Source organism: Aedes aegypti, chromosome 2, assembly GCF_002204515.2.
Source record: "Aedes aegypti strain LVP_AGWG chromosome 2, AaegL5.0 Primary Assembly, whole genome shotgun sequence".
Classification (NCBI taxonomy): domain Eukaryota; kingdom Metazoa; phylum Arthropoda; class Insecta; order Diptera; family Culicidae; genus Aedes; species Aedes aegypti.
In genome coordinates this window covers 200357581-200379702 of record NC_035108.1, presented here as the reverse complement: position 1 = coordinate 200379702, position 22122 = coordinate 200357581, and the positions used below count along the sequence as shown (strand labels likewise).

Below are 22122 nucleotides of genomic sequence, written 5' to 3'. Positions count from 1 at the left end.
ATTACGCGGCCGTAATGCAGTCATAGCTTGTGTTTTTGGACAGAATATTTTTAGTCGACAATGTGAGGAAACAGAACTAGCTGACATCTCGAACATTGGACGTAGTTTAGGAACCTCATTGAGTATTTTCAGTAATAGTTTCGTTGTTTATTGACCTTCTCGCGAAGGACCGACATAGCTTTACGTACACGCATTTCTTCGCGAATTATGCGATCCCGGTTGGGATTGTCATACCGCATCTTAAGATAAGATTCTAACATTTCCCACGACGTAAACTTTTCCTCATACGTTGTGTACCACACATACGCGCCATCTTTGAAAAGTAGGTGGGCGTGCATTCGTAACTCTGGTTTTGTAATATCATACGATCTACATAAAATGTCTATTTGTCGCAGAAAATCCGTGACAGGGACCGAATTGGTATCGCCAGTGAACTTCGGCCACTTCTCGATTATGCTGCACTGCTGATGCGGCAAACGTCTGGGGTAACCGCTAGCTGACGACCTGCTAGAATTCATCTGGTTCATCGGAGCAAACGTGACGTTTCCTGCACCAGAGTTAGCTGCGGATCGGAAATCATTTCTTGGTCGACTAGTGGAATTCATCGTATTCCAGCCACTTAGATTTGGATCAGGGGTACTACGATGTTCCAAAGTAGGACCAGATAACTGCAACGGAGGCGAAGGATCAGGGAATCTGAATGTCTGATTTACACTGGTATTCCGATTGTCACGTAGAGCTTGAGTCCTAGGATGGAAATTCATTTCGGCCAGATTATTCGAAAGTGCATCAACGGCTGGGTCCAACCGAACCGTTGAGAACCTCTGGCGAACCAACTGATCGAAGCATCTCTGGACGTACGTTGAAATCTCGGATACATGGACGTACTCATTATTCTGCAAATTTACATTTTCAGGTACGGCATTGGATACCGGACTAGACCGGATAGGGTTCGGAACTGGCGTTGACAAACCAGACCTTGAATGATCGATGGTCGCCGACATTCCCCGCAATGGAATGGTAGGACGGAACACGTTTGGTTTAGTTACGGCTCCAGTCTCCACTCCGTGGACATTCGGTGTATGGTCCAATGTAGGACCATCTCCATGTACTATTGAGGAAGGATTACCACACTGCTCTGGGGAGGCATCCGGTAGATTAGCTTGACGCGGAACCGCTCCGGTGGTCTGTGTTCGATCCTGGTTCCGAAAATTCAAAAGATTTTCAACAAGTGCTGGTATCACACCCGTCGTATCATCCGATCGTTCCATGTTTCCTCCAACCGCTTCTTCTGCCTCATTCCAGGTCATCAACCAGGGAGACTCTCGATTACGCTGTGTAATCTCATGTTCAACAGCGGTATTTTCGGAAATGGATTGAGGTCCAATGATCACACTGAACGGTGCACCTGCGGTATTTTCGTCTGACCGAGGTACCCGAACTGTGGATTCAGCAATTGGTACTGAACGCACTGTATCGTCAAAGTTAAGGCCATAATAATGCATGGTTATCCTTGCAATCAGATCGAGCAAGTACTGCACGTCTTCTTGCTGACGATGAGTACGAGGCTGGTAGCGTCGAATCCTTTGGTGGTAGTGCACCAAGCGAGAAAGGCATGAAGGATCAGATCCACGAAACAGAATGTCCGCAATCTCCTTCAACTTCCTTGGTACTGTGCAGAGGTCATCAACCATCATGTGCTCCGTTACTCGCACTAATCGTTCCGATTGTGGATCACGAAGTAACGCACGGAGATCTCGTCTACGTTCTTCGAGCGATCCTCGCGTAGAATAGTCACGTAACAAAAGTTCATAATTAAGTTCACTTTCGTCCAAGTAACACGCGTTTATTTTATATCACTCCATTGTCAAACAAACCAAAATTCAATTCAAAAAAAAAAAAATTAAATTAAAGATTTTTTTTTTTTTTTAACAAATTCAAACACAATTCACTGAAAATTTTACACAAAACCGATAATACTTATAACCGAAAACCGACACTAATAACCGAAAACCAAAACTAATAACCGACCGAACTTAATCACTAATTACCGAAATTATCAATCAAACTTAAACCTAGCCGCGCATATACTGAAAAAAACAAAATGAAATTGACAGAATATGTTGAAAAAGTAACTGAAAATACTATGTAAGAGTTCAATTCAGCAATGAATTCAATTTAATATGTACAAAGCCAGTCAAAGAAAAATAATTAATTAAATTTGAAATTTGAAACTATTGCTTTCCGAAGGCCCCACGTTGGGCGCCAAAATGTAACGTTCTACTCTGCTCCTCAAGCAACGGCTTTAGCGCCACCTTCGACTTCCGAAGGACCGTCACTCTGTCTAAGCCCGGTATGAGACCACCCTTCTCAGGGCAGGTCGCAAATAGTTCAATGCAGAAGCAAAAACTCTCCAAAATGGCACACACGAAAGGACAAATGAACGGAAATTTAACTACAAACCAACTGAAAACCGGAAACTAAACCAAAAAGAAAAGAAAAAGTCAACCAGAACTGAGCGGCAGAAAAAGTCTTAACTTAAGGAACCAACAAATCTAGATATTTACAAAAAATAAACGTAAAAGAATGGTAGAGTCGTTTTCAATCCGAACTCGAAATAAATATTATGAAACAAAGTCAATTTAAACGAATTTATTTAAAAAAAATGAATTTAGAGAGTTATTTGCATAGGACCTATTCAAAACGTATGCAAGCTCTCAATTTATTGTGAACATTCAAATAAAACCTAGTAACTTGTCTGGTGACGTCACGCATTTAACTCATTTAACTTATTCTATATATACAATTTGCGGATACAATCAATCTGTTCAAAAGCTAGTGTGGATCTGACCTTAACTGCATCGGCGTGGTGCTCCAACGGCGATGGCTTGATCGTCCCTCGACGGCAGGAGAGCTTCGTCGGATTCTAATTGGAACGTGTGCTATACGGTAGACTCGCGCGTGGGCACGATCTTCAGGGTAGAGGCGTCCCTGGCGGTTGGTGGAGTTAGAGCGGGTTGATGTTGCTCTACGCCTCACGCTTTGGCGAAACGAGTCGAAATACTGCTCGATTTTGGATCAACGACTCGGGCACACACTTTGGGCACAAGCTCACGTCCGAGCTTATCTAACCGGTGGAAAGCTAACTGATTTTCCACCCACAATGGCCCACTAGTCGGAACAGTCTTCGATCACACGCAGGAAAGGACTTCGCACGGGAACACGTGGTACTCAGGTCAATCCAGGAAATCTTGCACCAGCCTGGACAAGCTGCCCACGTTGGATGGGCTTGACGCTGCCTGACTAATCACAATAAATTATTCACTTTATTCAATTTACCGGTCAAACTATTTAAACTCTGAAAATTCAAAATATTCGAGTTCGGATAAAAGTTCACCAAATTATCTAAAAGCTCACTTTATAACTGTGGCTTCACTTTACTTTCAAAGCTTCACAATCTCGGAAAATGATCTTTTCGCTTTCACTGACTCCACCAGAATAAAATGGAAAGCGCATAATAAACTTGTTCGAGCCTTAAAGCTACGACGCAATTTCCACCTTATCGTGTACTCTCTTTTTTGTACGATGATTTTTATTGGTCAGCTCTGGAGAACTTCGAAGGAATCTAAAAATTTTCCACTGGTTCGCTTTCCCGATTGGTGATTTTAGCAAATTCAAAAGGCCAGGTACAAATTAATTAGTGGAAAATTCCGTAACTTATCGAATGTTAATAAGCGTCCAGTTCATTCGCCTTTGGTTATGCACCGTGCGCAACACTTACTTTAGCTTAAATCTTCGGGCACAAAAGCTACACTGAAAGCTTGCTAATCTTTTGGTTATGAACAAAAAGGAATATTCTTAGACTGGCACAAAATATTTAAGTGTTACACTGTAAGAAAATTAAACAGCTCGTCCTCTTTACCATTCAGAGAACGAGCATTCCAATTCAAAATATTCAAATTATTATTTGGATCCATTAGAAAAGCGTAATCCAATAACAATTTGATTTGTAAATTTTACACCTACTTGGACTGCTTCAGTCATAGTGGTGACTTTGAACATTGCATCAATCATAAGATTCAATTATTCAGTTAGAAAATTAAAATCTGAGGCAGACATATCACTTGAAGTGGGTACATTTGATGATTTCCCATTAGAATTTCCGGTAGACGAAGATGCGGAGTTACCTGTGGCGGTAGGGTTTTTTTTTCCATTTGATTTGAAACAAGTAGAATGGGTACCCATGGATCGAGCAGGGGAGGAGTTCGAATTTCCTGCTACGATATCGGCAAAGGATTTACCGTGGGTAGATACATTCGAAATTGAAAGATTCGAACGGCTACCCGACGAATTAAAATTAGTTAGTGAATGAGCATGATTATGATCTTCCTGATGGGTATGATTCATGATCAAGCGATCGTTAACTGAAAAATGAGCATTGTTCGATACTCTACCAGGCAAATTCCGGAAACGACCGTTATCGTAACGGATATTATCCTTCATCTGCCTGGCACGAGCCTCAATGACTCTCTTGCGTGAAGAGCATTCCCAAAAGTTAGCTTTATGAGGGCCCTTGCAATTGGCCCATTCAAACATTCTGGTATCTTCTTTCACAGGGCAGACGTCCTTAGCATGAGTAGAACCTCAAATCATGTATTTAGCATCCATGCGACAATTTTTTGTACCATGACCCCACTTTTGGCACCGACGGCACTGAGTGGGGTTCTGATAATTTCCTCCAGGTTTCTGGAAATGTTCCCATGTCACACGAACATCAAACAAAAGTTTTGCTTTTTTTAAAGCTTTAATATTATTTAGTTCTTTTTTGTTAAAGTGAACTAAATAAAATTCTTGAGAAAGCCCTTTCCGAACAATGCCAGATTGGGTTCTCTTTTTCATAATGATTACTTGAACAGGGGAAAATCCAAGTAAATCATTTATTTCATTTTTGATCTCTTCAGGTGACTTATAGTCACTTGAGAGACCTTTCAAGACAACTTTGAACAAACGTTCAGTTTTGTCGTCATAAGTAAAAAATTTGTGCTTCTTCTCTTCAAGATGTTTGAGAAGAAGTTCGCGATCTTTAAGAGTTTCCGGCAAAACGCGACAGTCTCCTTTCTTTGCGATTTGGAAGGAAACCTTGATTTCCCTAATGGAGTTCAAGATCTCTTGCCTAAATCCCGCAAATGCGGAACAACTGACCACGATAGGCGGCACTCTTTGCTTCCTCACTTGAATCAAAGAGCCTGGGCTAGAGGCTGCTTCGATTTGGTGTTCGGAAAATTTGTCTAGAGCACTGATTGCTCATTTCAATACAATTATTCATTTCACCCTTGGAAGAAACTTCGCATTGCGGAGAAGCGTCCTTTCTTCCATTCTTGCCACGTGTAGTGACAGTTTTAAAACCCACTTTTTTGGAAGGAAGTAGTGAATTCTTCCTTTTGTTAGTTGTTGATACCATGTTTAATTAATAAACGAGAAAGACGTGACCTTCGAGAGGTTTTTTCCCAAGACGGTGTCCAAGAAGGATTACCACCGCTAGCTTTCGCCAACGGGTCCAACGAAAAATCGAAGGCACGGGTCCAAACAAGGATCGTAAAGGGATCAATAGTAGAAAAAATAGTACTGAAAAGTACTGTTTTAGTAGCACTGAAAAGTACCGTTTTTAATTTTAGCACTGAAAAGTACTGTTTTTGTAGCACTGAAAAGTACTGTTTTATTGCTTTAAGTAGTTTTTAAGAAAACTTCCAAGAGCAGAGAGAATTCGTGTACGCACAGCACGAAGGTACGATGCGCACTGTTAATTTGTTTCCTATATTTCAGATGACTTCAGCATTGTTAGCGTGCGACGGAGAAAACGTACAACGAGATCAACGGAAAAGCTTATTGAGTTCAATATCAGTGATAGTACAGGTAAGGAAAAACATGTTACTCGTGCGTATTTGATTCTAAATATTTTCTTTTGCTTTACAGATGAAAGCTTTTTGATAAAACTAAGAAAATCCAATATTTTAATTGATGATTCCTTTGCGTTGATCGAGAGTTACGACAATTCAACGCAACTGTTGGATGATTCTTATCAGTTAGTTCAAAAGTTTGCTGACTGTTTTTACAGAAACGACTATGCTGCTTTTGATCTTTGTGAGGGCGAAGCCCGAGGGTTAATCAAATTGAACAATTCGGACTTGATATTACATCCACTGCCAGAACGATTCGGAGCTAATAACCACGTACTTATAAATAAAAATAGAACAACTAATTTAACTACCGCTCATGTAAACCAGACTGATAAAAATGTGATATTTGAACCAGATATGTCTCATTACGAACCCACCTATTTTTCAATGCCGAGCAAAGACCGAAGCAAACGACACATTGGCAATATAAAAGTTCCAGATACACTCCACGTTGAGACTGCAATATTTATCGATAAGGATCTCTACCAACATATGTCGAAGAATTTTCCTAAAAACACCGAAGCTCATCTTATTCGCTTTGTCCTTGCTATGGTCAACGGTGTCCAGCTACTCTACAACCATCCCTCATTAGGACATCCGATCAACTTCATCCTAAAGCGGCTAGAGATACTGCACAATGATCCAAAGGATCTTCGTCGATCTAGTGATATCGATGTGTACCTGAACAGTTTTTGCGGCTGGCAGCGGAAATTGAATCCGATCTCGGATGCCGATCCGGTACATTTCGATCACGCTGTGATACTTACCGGGCTTGATCTGTACGTGGTCAGTAAAACTGGAAAAGTGAGCAACCAAGTCGTTGGGCTGGCACCGGTTGCTGGCATGTGCACGATGACGTCCAGCTGCACGATCAACGAGGGAAAACATTTCGAAAGTGTGTTCGTCGTTTCACACGAAATAGGCCACAAGTGAGTCATTGGAACCAAAACGTGTCTGTTTATTTATATATTTTGGAAAATATAAATTCAAGCCCTTATCATATGAATGCGACAATCAAGATCTTCGATGGCAGTTAATTATATTGGCCTGGATTTCGGCTTCTAGTACTTCTATTGACCTAAAATATTCAATGAAAAATTTCTGTACCGTTTCTTTATTGAGTTAGGAAGGAAAAGTTGAACAAATCTTTGATAGGTATATTGTTTTGGGAAAACTATGCTTAACCCTGCTTAGTGGAGGACCTAATGAAATTCCCTGTCGAATCCTTTAAAGACTCTCTAGGAATACTTCAAATATCTAAGAAGGAAACCCTTATAGAGTTTAAAAACATATATCAGAGCATACTTCCAGAATTCATACATGATATTCATGCAAAATGTTTTTACAAATTCATTAGTTGCATGATAGGAACTGCTGTTAATATATTATTAGCTCTACTACACATTACTTGTGTTTTTCTATAGGTTTTTAGAAGAATTTCTTTTAGGAAGCTTCGTAAACATTTCTGGCAAAATTATACAAAAAAAACTCTTAGAGAATTCTTAAAGCCAAATTAGTGGAATTACAGAAGGTTTATCTATTTAGAAAACTTCCTTGATAATCTTGGAAATACTCTTAGAACAGCTGAAAACGGGCCCTGTCCTAGTTGGGACCTAATGTATAGAAGAAGAACTCACGGCATGTTGATTCATGTAAATATGGGTGGGAGCGAAGAAACAGTAAGCTGAGAAGCAGGCTCTGATCTGGTTCAGACGTAAGAAAGAACAGGAAGGATACCAGATTATGTTACTTCTGTGCGATAAATCATGAAATTCAAGTTGTCATACGACAATGGCAAGAGTTTCCAAAATTAGCCATATAAAGCCCTATCAGAATCTGTGTCCAAATATGGTCAAAACCACTTTATAACTCATGTCTTGTCATTTAATAACTTCTGGTGAAAAAATTAAGAATGTTTAGTAGTCACAGTGCATGCTATTCTGGAGGTCTTTTTTTAAAGTCCCTGTCGGAACCGATATCCGGTGACCATGTTCCCGAAGTATTCCATAATATATTCTATCATGTAAATTATTTCATTGATTTTTGAATGTTTTTGATAAGCTTTCATGCATTTTCCCCATAATTTCTATTTCAAAATACCCTATGTAGCTCTTCACTTTTCCTGAAAACTTCATCAGAATCGATTGAACGATTTCAAAACTAGAGAGCTTTGAAAATTTGATGTCGGCACTCAGTATAGACTTCGATCATAGATATTTCCTGAAACAATTCAGACAATTTGACGTTGCCTCGGCTCTTCCTGGCCGATGGAAACATTTTCGCCATAGATATTAGTCTGCTTTTCATTTTTTTGAAAACAGCCTTCAGAATTTTTGTTCATAAAAAAATCGCTTTCTTATTTGTTTCTTGAAATTTTTTTGGAGCTCATCAATGTCTAATTTTCCGCCTAACATCTAATCAGAATCATTTGAAGGTTTTATTAACAGTCTGCAATATACATCATCTTGAAACAAATTTGATAAAAAAAACTATTGCGATTTTTTTCACCACTTAGACTTTAGTGATCTTATTGACTTCGCAGCACCAATCTGGAGTTCGCCGGTTGGACTTCCGAAGCGAAGTTTTGAACGAACTAACTGTCATTGCTCTGCCGGCTCGGCTTTTATCTCGACTGTTTTAGAAAACTGTCCAACATCACGTCGACGGAAGAAGTTTCACCACAACGGAGGATTTGTCAGTTCGAGCGCGCCAAAATCCTTCCGATTGAAAATGTGTTGGCGGTGCTTAAGGTGCAACTGTTTGCTATCCATAAATGATGATCGATTTTGTAGTTTTGGGGATGTGATATCGGTTCTACCGGACATAGATGAACTGAAAGTGTATCAACATGCCTGTTGTTAGCAAGCATATGATCCGGATAGATCACCGAATGATCGATATGATATACACCAGAAATATTTTCTTTTCAACGATAGTTTGAACATAGATTGTTCATGGATGCCACGATGAGTCTATCGTGTGTTACCTTAAGTTCGTTGATAAAGAAGAGGAAAATGAGCGAAGTTCTTTTACTGAATTTTATCGGGATGCACAATAATTTCGTCTTTCTCAGATTTCGCCTTCAATTTCGCTGCCCCTTTTCGATCACCGCCGCCCATGGAATTACCCTGATGTTCATGACAGTTTTCTTCGGCCGGCTCAGTGTTTACCATTTTCTCTTTGTTCTCGACTCACCAGCTGATCCTGTTTACACAACAATTGTTACAATATTGTAATTTTCACGAATGATTAGACATTCATGACGAATTTTAGAAGCCGCCAATAATGTACTGATGGTACATTTCTAAACACCATTCACCTTTCATCCTTGATTTCAATCACTACCAGCTGGGTTTGACACGAAAATATGACCAGCTGAAGCTTGAGAACAATAGCTGTGTTCAATGACTTTGATCGAACTTGCTCGGGGTTGGTTGTACTAGCTCGTATTTTTTGTCAACAAATAACTGTCAAAGCTACTTCGAGCAACTCCAAGCTGCTTTCTCAATGAACGCTCTTTTTACTCTTTTTACTAATTTACCGGAATTCCACGTGAAAAAAAAATCGTGCACTTAACAATCCGTATCGCTTCAGAATTTTGCTTTTTTTCTCAATGTTTACGTTTTTAAACGTCAAAAACACGAGCTACTGCGAGCTGGTTGAACTAGCTCGGACTCTAGCTTCCAACCTGTTTTGAGCGACTCGGAGTTGGTTGGACACGGCTCAATGAACACAAACCCGAGCGACTCGAAGTAGGTTGGAGTGGCTCAATGAACACCAAAAGCTGACTCGCAAGTGGTTGCAACCAAGTTCGAGCAGCTCGTTGAACACAGCTAATGACGATGACTGTAAACATCGGAAGGCCAGCTGGTTTTGTTGTGTAAACAGGATCAGCTGGTGAGTCGAGAACAAAGAGAAAATGGTAAACACTGAGCCGGCCGAAGAAAACTGTCATGAACATCAGGGTAATTCCATGGGTGGCGGTGATCGAAAAGGGGCAGCGAAATTGAAGTCGAAATCTGAGAAAGACGAAATTAAGATCACTAAAGTCTAAGTGGTGAAAAAAATCGCAATATAATGGAAATTAAAAGGTTGGTGCCAACCAGTGCTGTAAATATTCGACACTTTTCGCGACGTTCGTTTCATTGTCATGGTCAGCATTCATTTAATTTGTCTGCATTCATCCGCTACCGTCACCTCCCACACACAGCACGAACGGTAAAATGAACATCAAAAAACAAAAAAAAAGTCAATTTAATGTCGTCTGACATGATGACATTTGCATAAATCTTAAGTTTTGCATAGAATTCAGACATATCGGATCATAAACAACATAAATAGTTTGATCTTACTTGTTACGTCCAGTGTGACACACAAACAGTGCAAGCAGCGCCTATTACGAAAAATGACTGAAACAAATAAAACCGTAACGTTACTCAGCGAAGCTTTCGTGGTCAGAGGCATTCAATTGACATTTTTCTTCCCGACATTGGTTGATCGCCTGTGTTGTGAATGTTTAAGGGAAGCGATGCTGACTATCGGCAAAAATGTGTCGGATTCGGGAATTTTTCGAAGAATACGGCAAAAACTTTTATACAAGAGGAAATCTACATGGTATTCTTTTAGATGTTTTTCTTTCGATTTGTAAACAAATTTCCAGTTCCAGACTCCAGTTTTCTCTTTCGATGTTTTAGTTATTTAGTTAGAAAGTACCCAAAAAATCCCCTTTGCTTACATTTTCTCTGAAAATCCTTGATAAAATGCAACTTTAGACTATAAAAAAAATCTGGCTTACTTCTGAGAAGTGTTTTCACATCATACTCAATTTTTCTTGATTATTTTGAACCAGAAACTTAGTTATACTTGGTTGAATACTAGGGAAATATTAGGAAAAAATCAATTCATAATTCGATAAAAATTAAATTCACAGTAAAATCTTCCAGACAGATATATCTTATCAATGTCACAAGCCTTTTTAATTTCCAAGATGTCGTAAATAACCCAACGGTACACGCAAAAAAATGTGCGTTAAAAGCTACCATTTTAGGGGGTTATTTTAAGCGCTCGCACCGGCAATTTTCAGCAGACCAGAAATGCGCTTGATTTTACCAAGTCTGTAGTCGGAATCAGATTGTTGTAAATTATTTCTGTCAAATGTACCAGTAATGCGGTGAGGTGTACCGTAAACATAGTAAATTGGTCTGAATTTCCATGGTAGTTTCAAGAATGGGCGTAGTCAGCTAAAATAGTTATTTTTACCGCAGAATTTCGTTCCGTGTATTCTTGTACTCAGTACAAGGGTATACAAATTATGTCACGCTAAATTTCAACAATTTCGACAACGTCCCTTCCTCACTGTTACGTTTTTTGTGTGATACCTCAGAAAATTTTGTGAGGCTTGTAACACTTGGCATGAGCCCCTCACCCAGCGTGACATAATTTGTGCATGAACACCAAGCTGAATTGAAGAAGGCTCCGTGGATTTCCTGGAAATTAAAGTGATAACAATGATAAAAACATGTGTCTTCTAGAATTTGGCAACGCCCAGATTTGGCAACAATTCACGCCTTGCTGCCAAAGTCGTTAAATAATGTATTATCTCAAAATTTGTACTTTTTTTAACTCCTCAAATAAATTTTCAGAATACCTCCAATAATAGGAATTTATTAAGGAATTCCCTACATATATTTTTTTCGAATATTCTTTCCAGGGTATATCTAAGAATTACTCTAGGTATTTCATAAAACGACCGTTTGGTGATTTGTGGAAATTTCTTCGAACAAATCTTTGAGATTTCATCAGAGATTTTTCAACTATTTAATCTTAGAATTCTCCATGGAGTTCTCTCAAAGACTTTTAAAAAAGAATTGCGAAAATTCTAAAACTTTCAAAAGTTTGTTCGAAAAAAAAATTCCACCAAAATTTTCTCAAGTAATGCACACACTTTGATTTCGTACAGGATATACATCTAAACTTATCACAATAATCAATCCTGTGATTTCTCTAGTAATAAGTCCAATATTTTTTTCTCAGAATTTCGCCAAAAGCTCAAACAAGATTTTTTTCCTAGATGGATTAGGAATAATGTCAGAGATGTCTTAAGGCCTTCACCTAAAGACTGGAACGCGCAAAAAGAAGTCGACAAAAAAAATCGTATCTCTCAGTCAAATTTCATAATACAAAATACATATTTTTTCTTTTAATAGCTCAATCTGAAGGAAAATGTTTGTTTATTTTTTTTTTATTAACGAAATCCGAACTGCTGTGCCTTTAGGTTAACTCCTTCCATTAAATTTTGTACAGTGATCTTATCGACCTTATTCGCCGTAGAACGCCAGTTTGTTTCCAACTGCTGCTCGGTGGCTATTTTATTTGAAATAATATACTGCTTCGCGACTAAAAATGGGTGAACCAACGTGCGAAGTTCGATTTTTGACCAACTTCGCCGCGTCGCAGCTCGATTCTCAATAGTGCGCATAATGCACACGGCGGAGGGCATAGATGCGCTCTATAGCGTAGCGACTCGCGACGCGGCGAAGTTGGTCAAAAATCGAACTTCGCACGTTGGTTTACCCATTTTTAGTCGCGAAGCAGTATATGTGACCAAGACCCAATACCTTTCGACAGGGCGAAGCTCTGGCTGTTGGAAGGATTGTGTTTTAGGGTACCAAAAACACGTTGTTCGCATCGTACCACTCGATTGCCTTTTTCCCATAGTGGCAGCTCGCCAAGTCTGGTCAAAACCGCAAAAGGTCTATTATGTTGCTTCAGGAATGGTAGCAGTCGCTTTTAGGACACTACGAAAATGTAGATCTCTTGATTAGGGATTCCCGTATGGGGCTCTGCACAAAAATCATCTTCTCTCTTTCACTCTGCCATGGAACTAGTAAACAACAAGGCCAGTAAACGTCAAAATCCTATACATAATCAAAACAGTGCAGAGCCCCATTGATGAAAATATCACTTTTTAGACCACACGTGTATATGGCATGTCTTTCGAGGTATTTTTTCGATAATTTCATGGTTTTGAAAACTTCGGAAACTTCCCTTTTCCAAATGCAGTATAAAACTCCTGTCCTAGAAGTTGCTTAAAATCCGGCTTCACATAAGTTTCATTTCAAATTTATTTAAGAACACGTGTATAAAATTCAGGATTTTTTTCGAAATTATACTTAAAGTAGTGCTTCTGTGGAATTTATTGTCACTATTTTGGATAGAGATGAGCAAAACGGCTCATTTCAGTGAACGGATCCGATCCGAATCACTCGTTTTAGTGAACCGGATCTATTGAACGGTTCAGTGACTTAGCGGCTCGCAAAGGAAGAGTGAACTGAACCGAGCGAACGGAAAAAAGAGCGGATCACTTCCAGCTGCACGACATGCGTCGTATCTTTTCCTCTCTCATTTTTCGTACATTCTTCCCCAGAAACTCACGACATCTTCGGCCGAATGTGCTTTGCCATACATGTGGGTGCTTTTTCGCTCAATCTTTCTTCTTCCTGTATGCAAGTGGGCGGAGCAAATTAGTTGTTTGGCTGTGTAAGTTGTTTGCTGAGAGTGAGGAGCTACAGCAAACAGTGCTTGCATGTGTGCAGTGGCGCACAAAGCAAGGCATATATCAAGCGTTATAATAAAGCCTAGAAACGAACGAAGGAAAAATCGGTTCATTCTTATCCCGGATTACTTTTTGTCTGATCCGTGATAATCGAATGAACCGACTCTCTTCAAAAAAGAGGCATGGATCACTCCTTCTTTTGAATGATCCAGATCATTCAAACGGCTCCGAATCTTTTTGCCCATCTCTAATTTTGGAGTTAGTTTCTATATAATTCCGTGGAGAAATTTTCATATGATTCTCAGTCGGTTCACCAGAAATATCGGCATATTTTAAATCCCAGCAATGAGCAATATCGATACAGATTCTGAAAATAAAATAATTTCTTCAAAACTCATGGAAAGACGATGAAAAAATATCGAGAAACAAAAAAAAACGTGATTTGATTGTTTTGTTGTGGTATAAAATGAGACTTCTGACATAATAAGAAATAGGGTACCGGTGCCATTAGTGGACTACCTAAGCTATAAAAAATAACAATAACAAAATAACGAAACTTATTTTTTTAACATAAAATCGCTTGAGCCACTATTGGTACACGTGTTCCAGTAGTTGCGCTAGTGCTCCAGGAGTACACGTTCGGGACTGATAATAGGAATTTTAAACTAAATGGTATTTTTTTACACACACTCCCGTGCATAAGTTTGGGTTCACCCCCTAAAAAACATAGAAAATTGTTCGATCCATATCGCTGTGATTACGCGTCTAATTGAAACTCTTTGAGCCGCATTCGAATGGCAAAGAGTTATTCTTACTTCGTATGTATTTTTCCAAAAACCTTTTTTGAGTTTTGTATACTAAATTTTTATTTAAATTTGTGACATTTTTCTAAAAACACACTGAAAAAACATTTGTAATTTCCTCAGCATTGGATCGACCATAATTTCAAAACAAGGTGTCATTAGACTCGTAATCTTATATTCTTCTCGCTCACGAAATTTTTGCGGAAAAAATCTGAAAACTATTCAAAATCATTGAAACAGTCATTCAAGTCATCGTGTAAAAGTTTGGGTTCACTCCTCAATATGATGCAAATCGTGCAAAAGTTCGGGTTCACCTGAACCGCACGCAAATATTTTTTGTCAATATCTCAGCCATTTTTCAACAGATTTGAATGATTCATAGCTTTTTCAAACGCAAATAATGGCGCGTACATGTTTGGTTTGATATTTCACAGATTTTTCGTGTTTTAAGTAAGTTCAGGTGTACCCAAACTTTTGCGCGATGAACCCAAACTTTTGCACGATGACTTGAATGATTGTTTCATTGATTTTGAATAGTTTTCAGATTTTTCCGCAAAAATTTCGTGAGCGCTCTTCAGAGAATATAAGATTACGATTTTAATGATACCTTGTTTTAAAATTTTGGTCGATCCAATGCTGAGGAAATTACAAATGTTTTTTCAGTGTGTTTTTTGAAAAATGTCACAACTTTAAATAAAAATTTAGTTTACAAAACTCAAAAAATGTTTTTGGAAAAATACATACGAAGTAAGAATAAGGGGGTCGAAAAAGTTGAAATTTTGCGTGACTTAATTTGTGTACCATCCCTAATAGCAGGATTGATTAAACCACTAATTTAGTATTTTGCATTGGATAATTTAGTTTAGGAATGCGCCACGATACATCGGAAAACAACTGTGATCCCAGCCAATACATAATGTCGCCAACTCTTGGAAGTGGAAAAATCACGTGGTCAACATGCAGTCGAAATTACTTGAGTTCGTTTTTAAAGTATGACATACAACAGGAGACTTAGAGGAGACATTATAAGTTTGTTCGTCTTTCTAGAACTAGTCAAGCGGTTTGCCTGTTTGATCGGGGCCATTTTGGGCCCAGTTTGGATCACGCTGCTCAAGGAATGCTACCGGGAGAGCGCTTCGATGCAGATCAACAGTGCATGCTCAAGTATGGAAAAGACAGCATTCGATCACAAGCACAACATGTTGCCGACATTTGTCGAGATCTACACTGCCAAAGGGATCGATACACGTGGACGTCTCACCCAGCACTGGAGGGTACTGCGTGTGGAACACTAATGGTAATATAATGCACCAATTATACTATACAATCATCAGTTTTACCAACAACTATCTTTCAGTGGTGTCGTAGTGGAGCATGTGTTTCGAAGATACCGGGTCTTACGATCCAATCTAGTGGCAAACATATTACTGCTTTCAAGACCATCGATAAAAAAGCTTTCATTGAGGGTTTGAAATTTGCCAGTTTAAAACAAGACACTGCCAGAACTTTGAACACTATTCCAACCTGGGACGCCTGGGGAGATCCGACCGAGTGCGAGTCAGGATGTTTGTATGGTGAATCTGGGCGCCTCAAAGAGGGTAGCGTTGGATTGCGTCAATATAGTAGGATTTGTCTGGATAAGAGGTTGTCTCACTTGAGTATTCTATGGCTGATTAATTGAATAACTTTTTTTTTGTTTCGCAGAAATAGTTGTATTGGCTCCAACAAAAAATACGAAACATGTATTGCCAAACAGGTATGGTGCTCTTCCATTTTGGACTTTAAACAAGCACATAGAAAAAAATTATTCCTTTTAGTGTTACAACATTGCCCGGACTACTATACTGGATTTCGCAAATCAAATATGCGATCGTGCCAAAGCGTTTGACTCCGATATTCGAGGCATCGGCATTCAAAAAGTTGCTGAAGATCCGGAGGAGGCGTGCAAAATATTTTGCGAAACAAAGTCTGGGGATCCCAAAACGAAAAGTTGGATTTTCCCAGATGGGACGACCTGCCGCGTTCGAAGTTCTGATTTTGATGATTATTTTTATTGCATCAGTGGAAGATGTCAGGTGAGATTACCTTGAATATATTTTAAGAGATGAACCAAAAGCTTAAAAACACCTAATGATCTGACTAGAAAATACTTTAAAATAAAAAAAATGAAATCAATGTAGAACTAAAAGAGCTTTAATATTGACAAGAACTAAAAATTATTATATAATCTGGAACAATTTAATTCTTTTAAGAGACCAAAAAGTGCTGAAAGAACTAAAGTAGCGAAAAAAACTAATTTTTAAATTGTTCGTTTTTTGGCATGGTTCGATTTTGTAACATACCGTTTGATTTTGGCAACGTTTGTTTTCGGCTCCATGCAAAAATATATTGGCTCTCAAAAAATGTTAGGCATTGTCATCGATGACCAACAAATTCTGTAATCAAAAATAAAGCTGCAGGCTGGATGATTTTCTTAGTCAATTCACGATGAATTGTGTAAAAATTTGTCATCACAAAAAGACCGTTCGATTTTATCACTTATTTGGCAACAAGAAATTATGAAATTTCCGGACGTGTTGCTTAAATCAATGAAAACTGTAACACAAATAAACAAGAGATTTGAAGATTTAATGAACTAATACACTGAAAGAACTAAAAGAATTGAGAAAAAAAAACAAACTTTTAAGAACCCATGACTGGAAATGAGATTAAAATAAGGCCAACCAGGAAGCAAGACAAACTCTTAATAAGGATTCCTCAGAGAATTGAACATTTTTGTGAGGTTATTTCTAAGAATTTCTGCTGATTTCCGTTGTAGGATATAAAATTTCAGAAATAATTGCTGCATTTTCCAGTATGAGTTCCTAAAATATTATAGGACTATCCTAGAGGCTTACTGGAGAATCCCTGAGAGTATTTCTGGGAGGAATTATGAGGTTTTCCTTATGGAAATGAATCTGTAAAAGACTGCTGAAGGATTTCGTAGAGAGTATTCTGCAAGACTTACTGGAGGAATCTATAGAGGTATTTTTGGGGAATTCCCTAAAGGTGTCTCCAACATTTATTCCTGAACAAATCTCTGCCGAATTCCTAACTGGAGATCTTTGAAAATTTACCTCAGAATTTACTATATGGAGGGAAAAACACTGATTTTAAACTTCATTTTGTTAAAAAGAGATCTTAAAATAAAAATTGAGACTTGTATTGATCGAATGATCAAGTCTCTCAAACTAAACCTGCAATCATCCATGGTGTTGTAGAATTTCAACAGAGTTTCACAATGAAAACATGTGTTAATTCGGAGATCCCTATGGGACCATAATGCCTTTTTTAAAGTTGATTTTGATGGTTATGGTTCGAAGGTCTGTTGAATAACAGTTGCACTGATTTTATGTTCTATAACTCGATATCTCCATAACTTTTTTTTTAGTATCCAGTAAAGAGAATTGGTTCTATAAGAATTAACAATAAAAATTACTAGACACCAAAGAACAAAAATAAACTAAAATTGACAAAAACTAAAGATTTTTGTTTCTAAAAACAAAAAAAAAAGAAAGAGGACAGTAAAAACTAAAGAACTTAAGAAAAGCTATTTAAAATAGATACTAATTTTTGATTTTTTAGAAATTCTCATGCAATGGCTCATTGGAAAACTTCTATCGAATAGATCCCATGTTCTGCCCGGAGAGTTCCATATCACCGGACAGAGCCAGTAACAGCATCCAGCAGGAGAATGGACGAGACTACAAAAGCCTCAATCTTGTACACGACGCTCATCAAACAACTCGCAAGTTAGAAAATGTTACTCAAAACTCTGGTAACAATTTAAATTGGAATCAAAGCTGTGAATGTGATTTTAAAAATGTCCCTTATTTTTAGTTTTCTACAATTACCCAGAGAGAAGGCGCATTCCCGAAGCAAACTTCTACAAAGCCGATAATTATGGCCGTTGGAGAGTAAGACAGTTCGAACCGGAAAAATATGACAAACTGTCACAGTTACAATCGCGGAAAAATCAGTGGGATATAAAGTCCGGCTGTCACTTCAGTTGCATGGAAAAGTCCAAAGGAATTCAAATCGTAGCCTCAAGGATGGACATCCGTACCAGCATTCAGCTGTGCACCCCCAATACAATCGTTTGTTCCATTTCACATTTTCACCTTCATGTCGCTTCAAGAAATTGAATGTCATTGAAGTCTTTGTTCATGTTTCAGGCTTGCGACAAGGTTCTCACTACGTACGAATACGCGACTAGACTGTGTAAACGATACCAGCAAAAGGTTCGTGGCCTCTCTGGCGTTGGAATGCAAATAGCTCCAAGTGTGGAGGATCCGGATCGCAGCTGTCGCATCGCATGCCAGGACAATTTCATTCGGCATCGGTTTTACCTTGTGAATGGAGAACAGGGACATTTTCCGTTTGGAGCTCGATGCAACCACGATGAGCCGAACCGATATTGTGTCAATGGAAAGTGTTTGGTAGGTTGAGACATGCGCCTTAGTTTTGTTGAAATTGTTGCAACCGAAGACAAATGATTTTCTCTTTCAAATTTAGCGATTTGGCGAGGACGATACACCTTTGAATGAATCATACAATAGCTTAGCACATTTGCGAACAAAACGAACTGCCAGAAGAATCAAAAGACATTTCGAATTCTTCTCGCCTATCAACGTAACCGAGCGCATCAGCCAAGAGTATATCGAGAATTTAATAGCAAACATGAATTTTGCAAGGAATACTGGTAATTTTTTATCAATATGATCTTGAACAGTTTTGCTTATTTTTTACCCTATTTCAGACGAAATATTTGAGGACAACATCGATTTCAGAAACCCAATCTATTTCAGTCCGTAAAATACGATTTTTAGACGGAATGCAAAATGATATGTCGATAAACTTTTTCTTCTGATAACTAGGCATTTTGATGGCAAATCTTTTGTAAACTAATTATTTATTATACTATAAATTATAACCGGTGATAAACGAATAGCAATACATAAATGTAGCTGAACTATAATTTTGGTCTCTGGTGGTTTAGAATTTTATTTGTATATCACTCTCCTTTACATCGAAGTATCACTTAAATTTAGTTTTTTGCTGTACCTAAATCTACCCAAGTATCTACTAAGCACTGTTATAGGCGGTATATAAGCCTTTCAAAGGTTTCTAACTGTTTACTAGCATCATAAAATATTTTAAAGTGCTTTTAGGCACTGATACCTTCAAGCTCTGTTATAAGCTGTATATTATTATATAAAGCTATAAATATTACAGTGTTTGTAAATCCTGCGCATATACACGGCAACACAGAGCTACTCAAACCTGAGCAACGCAAAACCGCAGTTGAGCCCCATAAAGCCAAATTTGGCTGAATTTCCAAGGTCTCCATTAGATGCTTTTCCTTTGAAGTCATAAGAAAAAATACTTAAATTTGGTTTGATTCAACGCTAAATTAAGTTCATTCATCCAAGGTTGAGCTTATTGGGCCAAACTTCTCCCATTATGTAGGTGCAGCTCTCTCTATTTTTGACAACATTGGTGGGGATGGGAGGGAATACCGTGAGATTTTGGGTTGAGAGAATAATCGATATACTTAAGGGAGCAGGATCCGTCAATATATGGAAGTGGCCAAATTATATACGCGTAACGCTCTGTTCAAAATACATAAAACACCCTACTCAACAGATAGTATAGGCAAAGCAGGTCCGTCGCACTCGGGCTTAAATTGGATACCACTTCTAGTACTGTATTTGGTCCCTTAGTACTGCCCAAGTTTGACAGATCGCAGTAAACTTTTTACGGTATTCTAGATTTTACTCTTTTACCTTATGTGTCAAATATTTTAGGGCATCTGAAAGGGACATGGAGGTCTTTATTTTGTCTTTGGGCAATGTTCACCATCACGACGGTGAAGTTCAGTTTGTCCAAAGCATGTGCAAAAACTGTCAACTTAAGTTATTTTATTGTGAAGTTTTGCATGGTATGCCATAAAAGTGTGAAAATTTGTGACACTCATTCCACAGCCTACCTGATTGGAAAATACTGAGTAGCTGCTACACATGGACACTAGCCTGGGACACGGTTATATCGAAAAAATTAGATTCTCGCTCCAGTCCACTTTTTGGATTGCATTTAGGTCCCATACCAACTGTGCAAAATTTCAGCTCGATCGGAGAAACTATATTTTAGCGCCAGCCGTTCAAAGTTTGTATGGGATTTACTATGGGAAAACTTACTTTTGCAAAGAAAAATCGCCAGAAGTCGTCCATTAACCTCTATAAAAATTCTGAACACAGGCCTCGATAGGTATTTTTACAATGAACAGCATTGTCGAAGACCGCAAAGCAATCCGATGCTTGTGAAAAAAGTTATTAAACATAGACTATTCGGAAATTTTGCCAGATTTTGTTATTATTGTTATTCCTTTACGTGTTAATCAACGTCGCCTTGCCAGTAGGTTTTCATTAAATAACTTTTTTCTCAAATGTCGGATTGTTTCGCGTTCTTCGGCAATATTCTTCATCGTAAAAATACCTATCCAGGTATGTGTTCAGATTTTTTATAGAGGTCAATGGGCGACCTCTGGCGATTTTTCTTTGCAAAAGTAAGTTATCCCATAGTAAATCCCATACAAACTTTGAACGGCTGGCGCTAAAATATAGTTTCTCCGAACGAGCTGAAATTTTGCACAGTTGGTATGAGACCTAAATGCAATCCAAAAAGTAGACTGGAGCGAGAATCCGAATTTTATCCCACCCATGCGTTGTTTTTTTTTTAAATATCTCCAAAATATAATACAGTTTTATCGCCATTTCTCGATTACTTTTTCAAATCGACGTAAGTAACTTTCATACGGTTTTGAGAAAGTTAATTAAGAAGAATCATAACCTTTCTTCTAAAACTGTTTTAAAATTAATCATATTTCTAACTTTTTCTTACCGTGTATATGGCTTAAATTTTGCATGCAATCAGCTCGCATTCAAACACTAGATAGTTCTTATTATTTCCCACAAAAATTGTATGATAAAATCACAGACAAACAGACGTAACACTTAGAACAAATGTCTATCAAAATCATAGTCACGAGGACATGTACGCCCAATACTAAAATCGGTGTGTTTGGCCGATAGGCCAACACATGGCGGTAGTGTGCAAACGTCAAACACGAACAAAACCGATGCGAGCGCTACGGGTGGTGAATCGGCCACCTACCATATTTTTGGACCGACCGTTAAAAAGGTGGTCGATGGCCAATGATGAGAGTGTGACGTCTGTTTGTCTGTGATAAAATGATAAGCCGTTTCAAGACGTTTTTGTACAAGTGTACAATCGACTCAAGTAGTATTTTGTTTTGATTCGTGGTTAAGTCACTTTGTCTCCCATACAACGGAGCGGCGAAAGTACTGGTTAGGTTGCGAAAGTGGAGAATCTTACTTTCGTCGTTTTGTAAATTCGGAAATTAAACGTTCTAAAAGTGAAAAATCGAGTTGGTTTAAAGCGGAACGTGTAGAATTTCGTCTATGAAACACGTAGGAATAATAAAGTAAGTTTGTTAACTTTTCTGACTTGAGTCTGTTTGAATAAGTCTTCGAGATTTTTCGTTTTTTCAAAATATGTCATACATGCATGTCATGTCAATGTCATGTATGCAACTCGTTGCAAAACTCATTTTTGTTCAGCACTCATCGTATTCTGAGAGAGAGGAGACAGCTGGCTTAGATTGCGAGCTCCCAAAAGTCATGGAAACCTGTCATCAACTGTCACTGGAAAACCGCACATTCGAAGGGCAGAACGTGAAAAACCGTCA

At 38.3% G+C, this 22122-nt stretch overlaps 1 protein-coding gene across 3 annotated transcripts in view; it reads left to right on the top strand.

The window, feature by feature from the left end:
• LOC5572868 (A disintegrin and metalloproteinase with thrombospondin motifs 18) overlaps positions 1-19317 on the top strand; it is a 66467-nt gene extending 47150 nt beyond the window's left edge. For all 3 annotated transcript variants that reach the window (XM_021843702.1, XM_021843701.1, XM_001660577.2), the window contains 12 exons: positions 5824-5913; positions 5974-6886; positions 15177-15305; positions 15363-15612; positions 15673-15959; positions 16020-16071; positions 16133-16390; positions 17940-18132; positions 18195-18451; positions 18530-18793; positions 18870-19056; positions 19114-19317. In XM_021843702.1, coding sequence (XP_021699394.1) covers positions 5824-5913; positions 5974-6886; positions 15177-15305; positions 15363-15612; positions 15673-15959; positions 16020-16071; positions 16133-16390; positions 17940-18132; positions 18195-18451; positions 18530-18793; positions 18870-19056; positions 19114-19169 — 2936 coding nt within the window. In that variant the 3' untranslated portion in view covers positions 19170-19317. The remainder of the gene's footprint in view (positions 1-5823; positions 5914-5973; positions 6887-15176; positions 15306-15362; positions 15613-15672; positions 15960-16019; positions 16072-16132; positions 16391-17939; positions 18133-18194; positions 18452-18529; positions 18794-18869; positions 19057-19113) is intronic.
• Positions 19318-22122: the final 2805 nt, after the last annotated feature.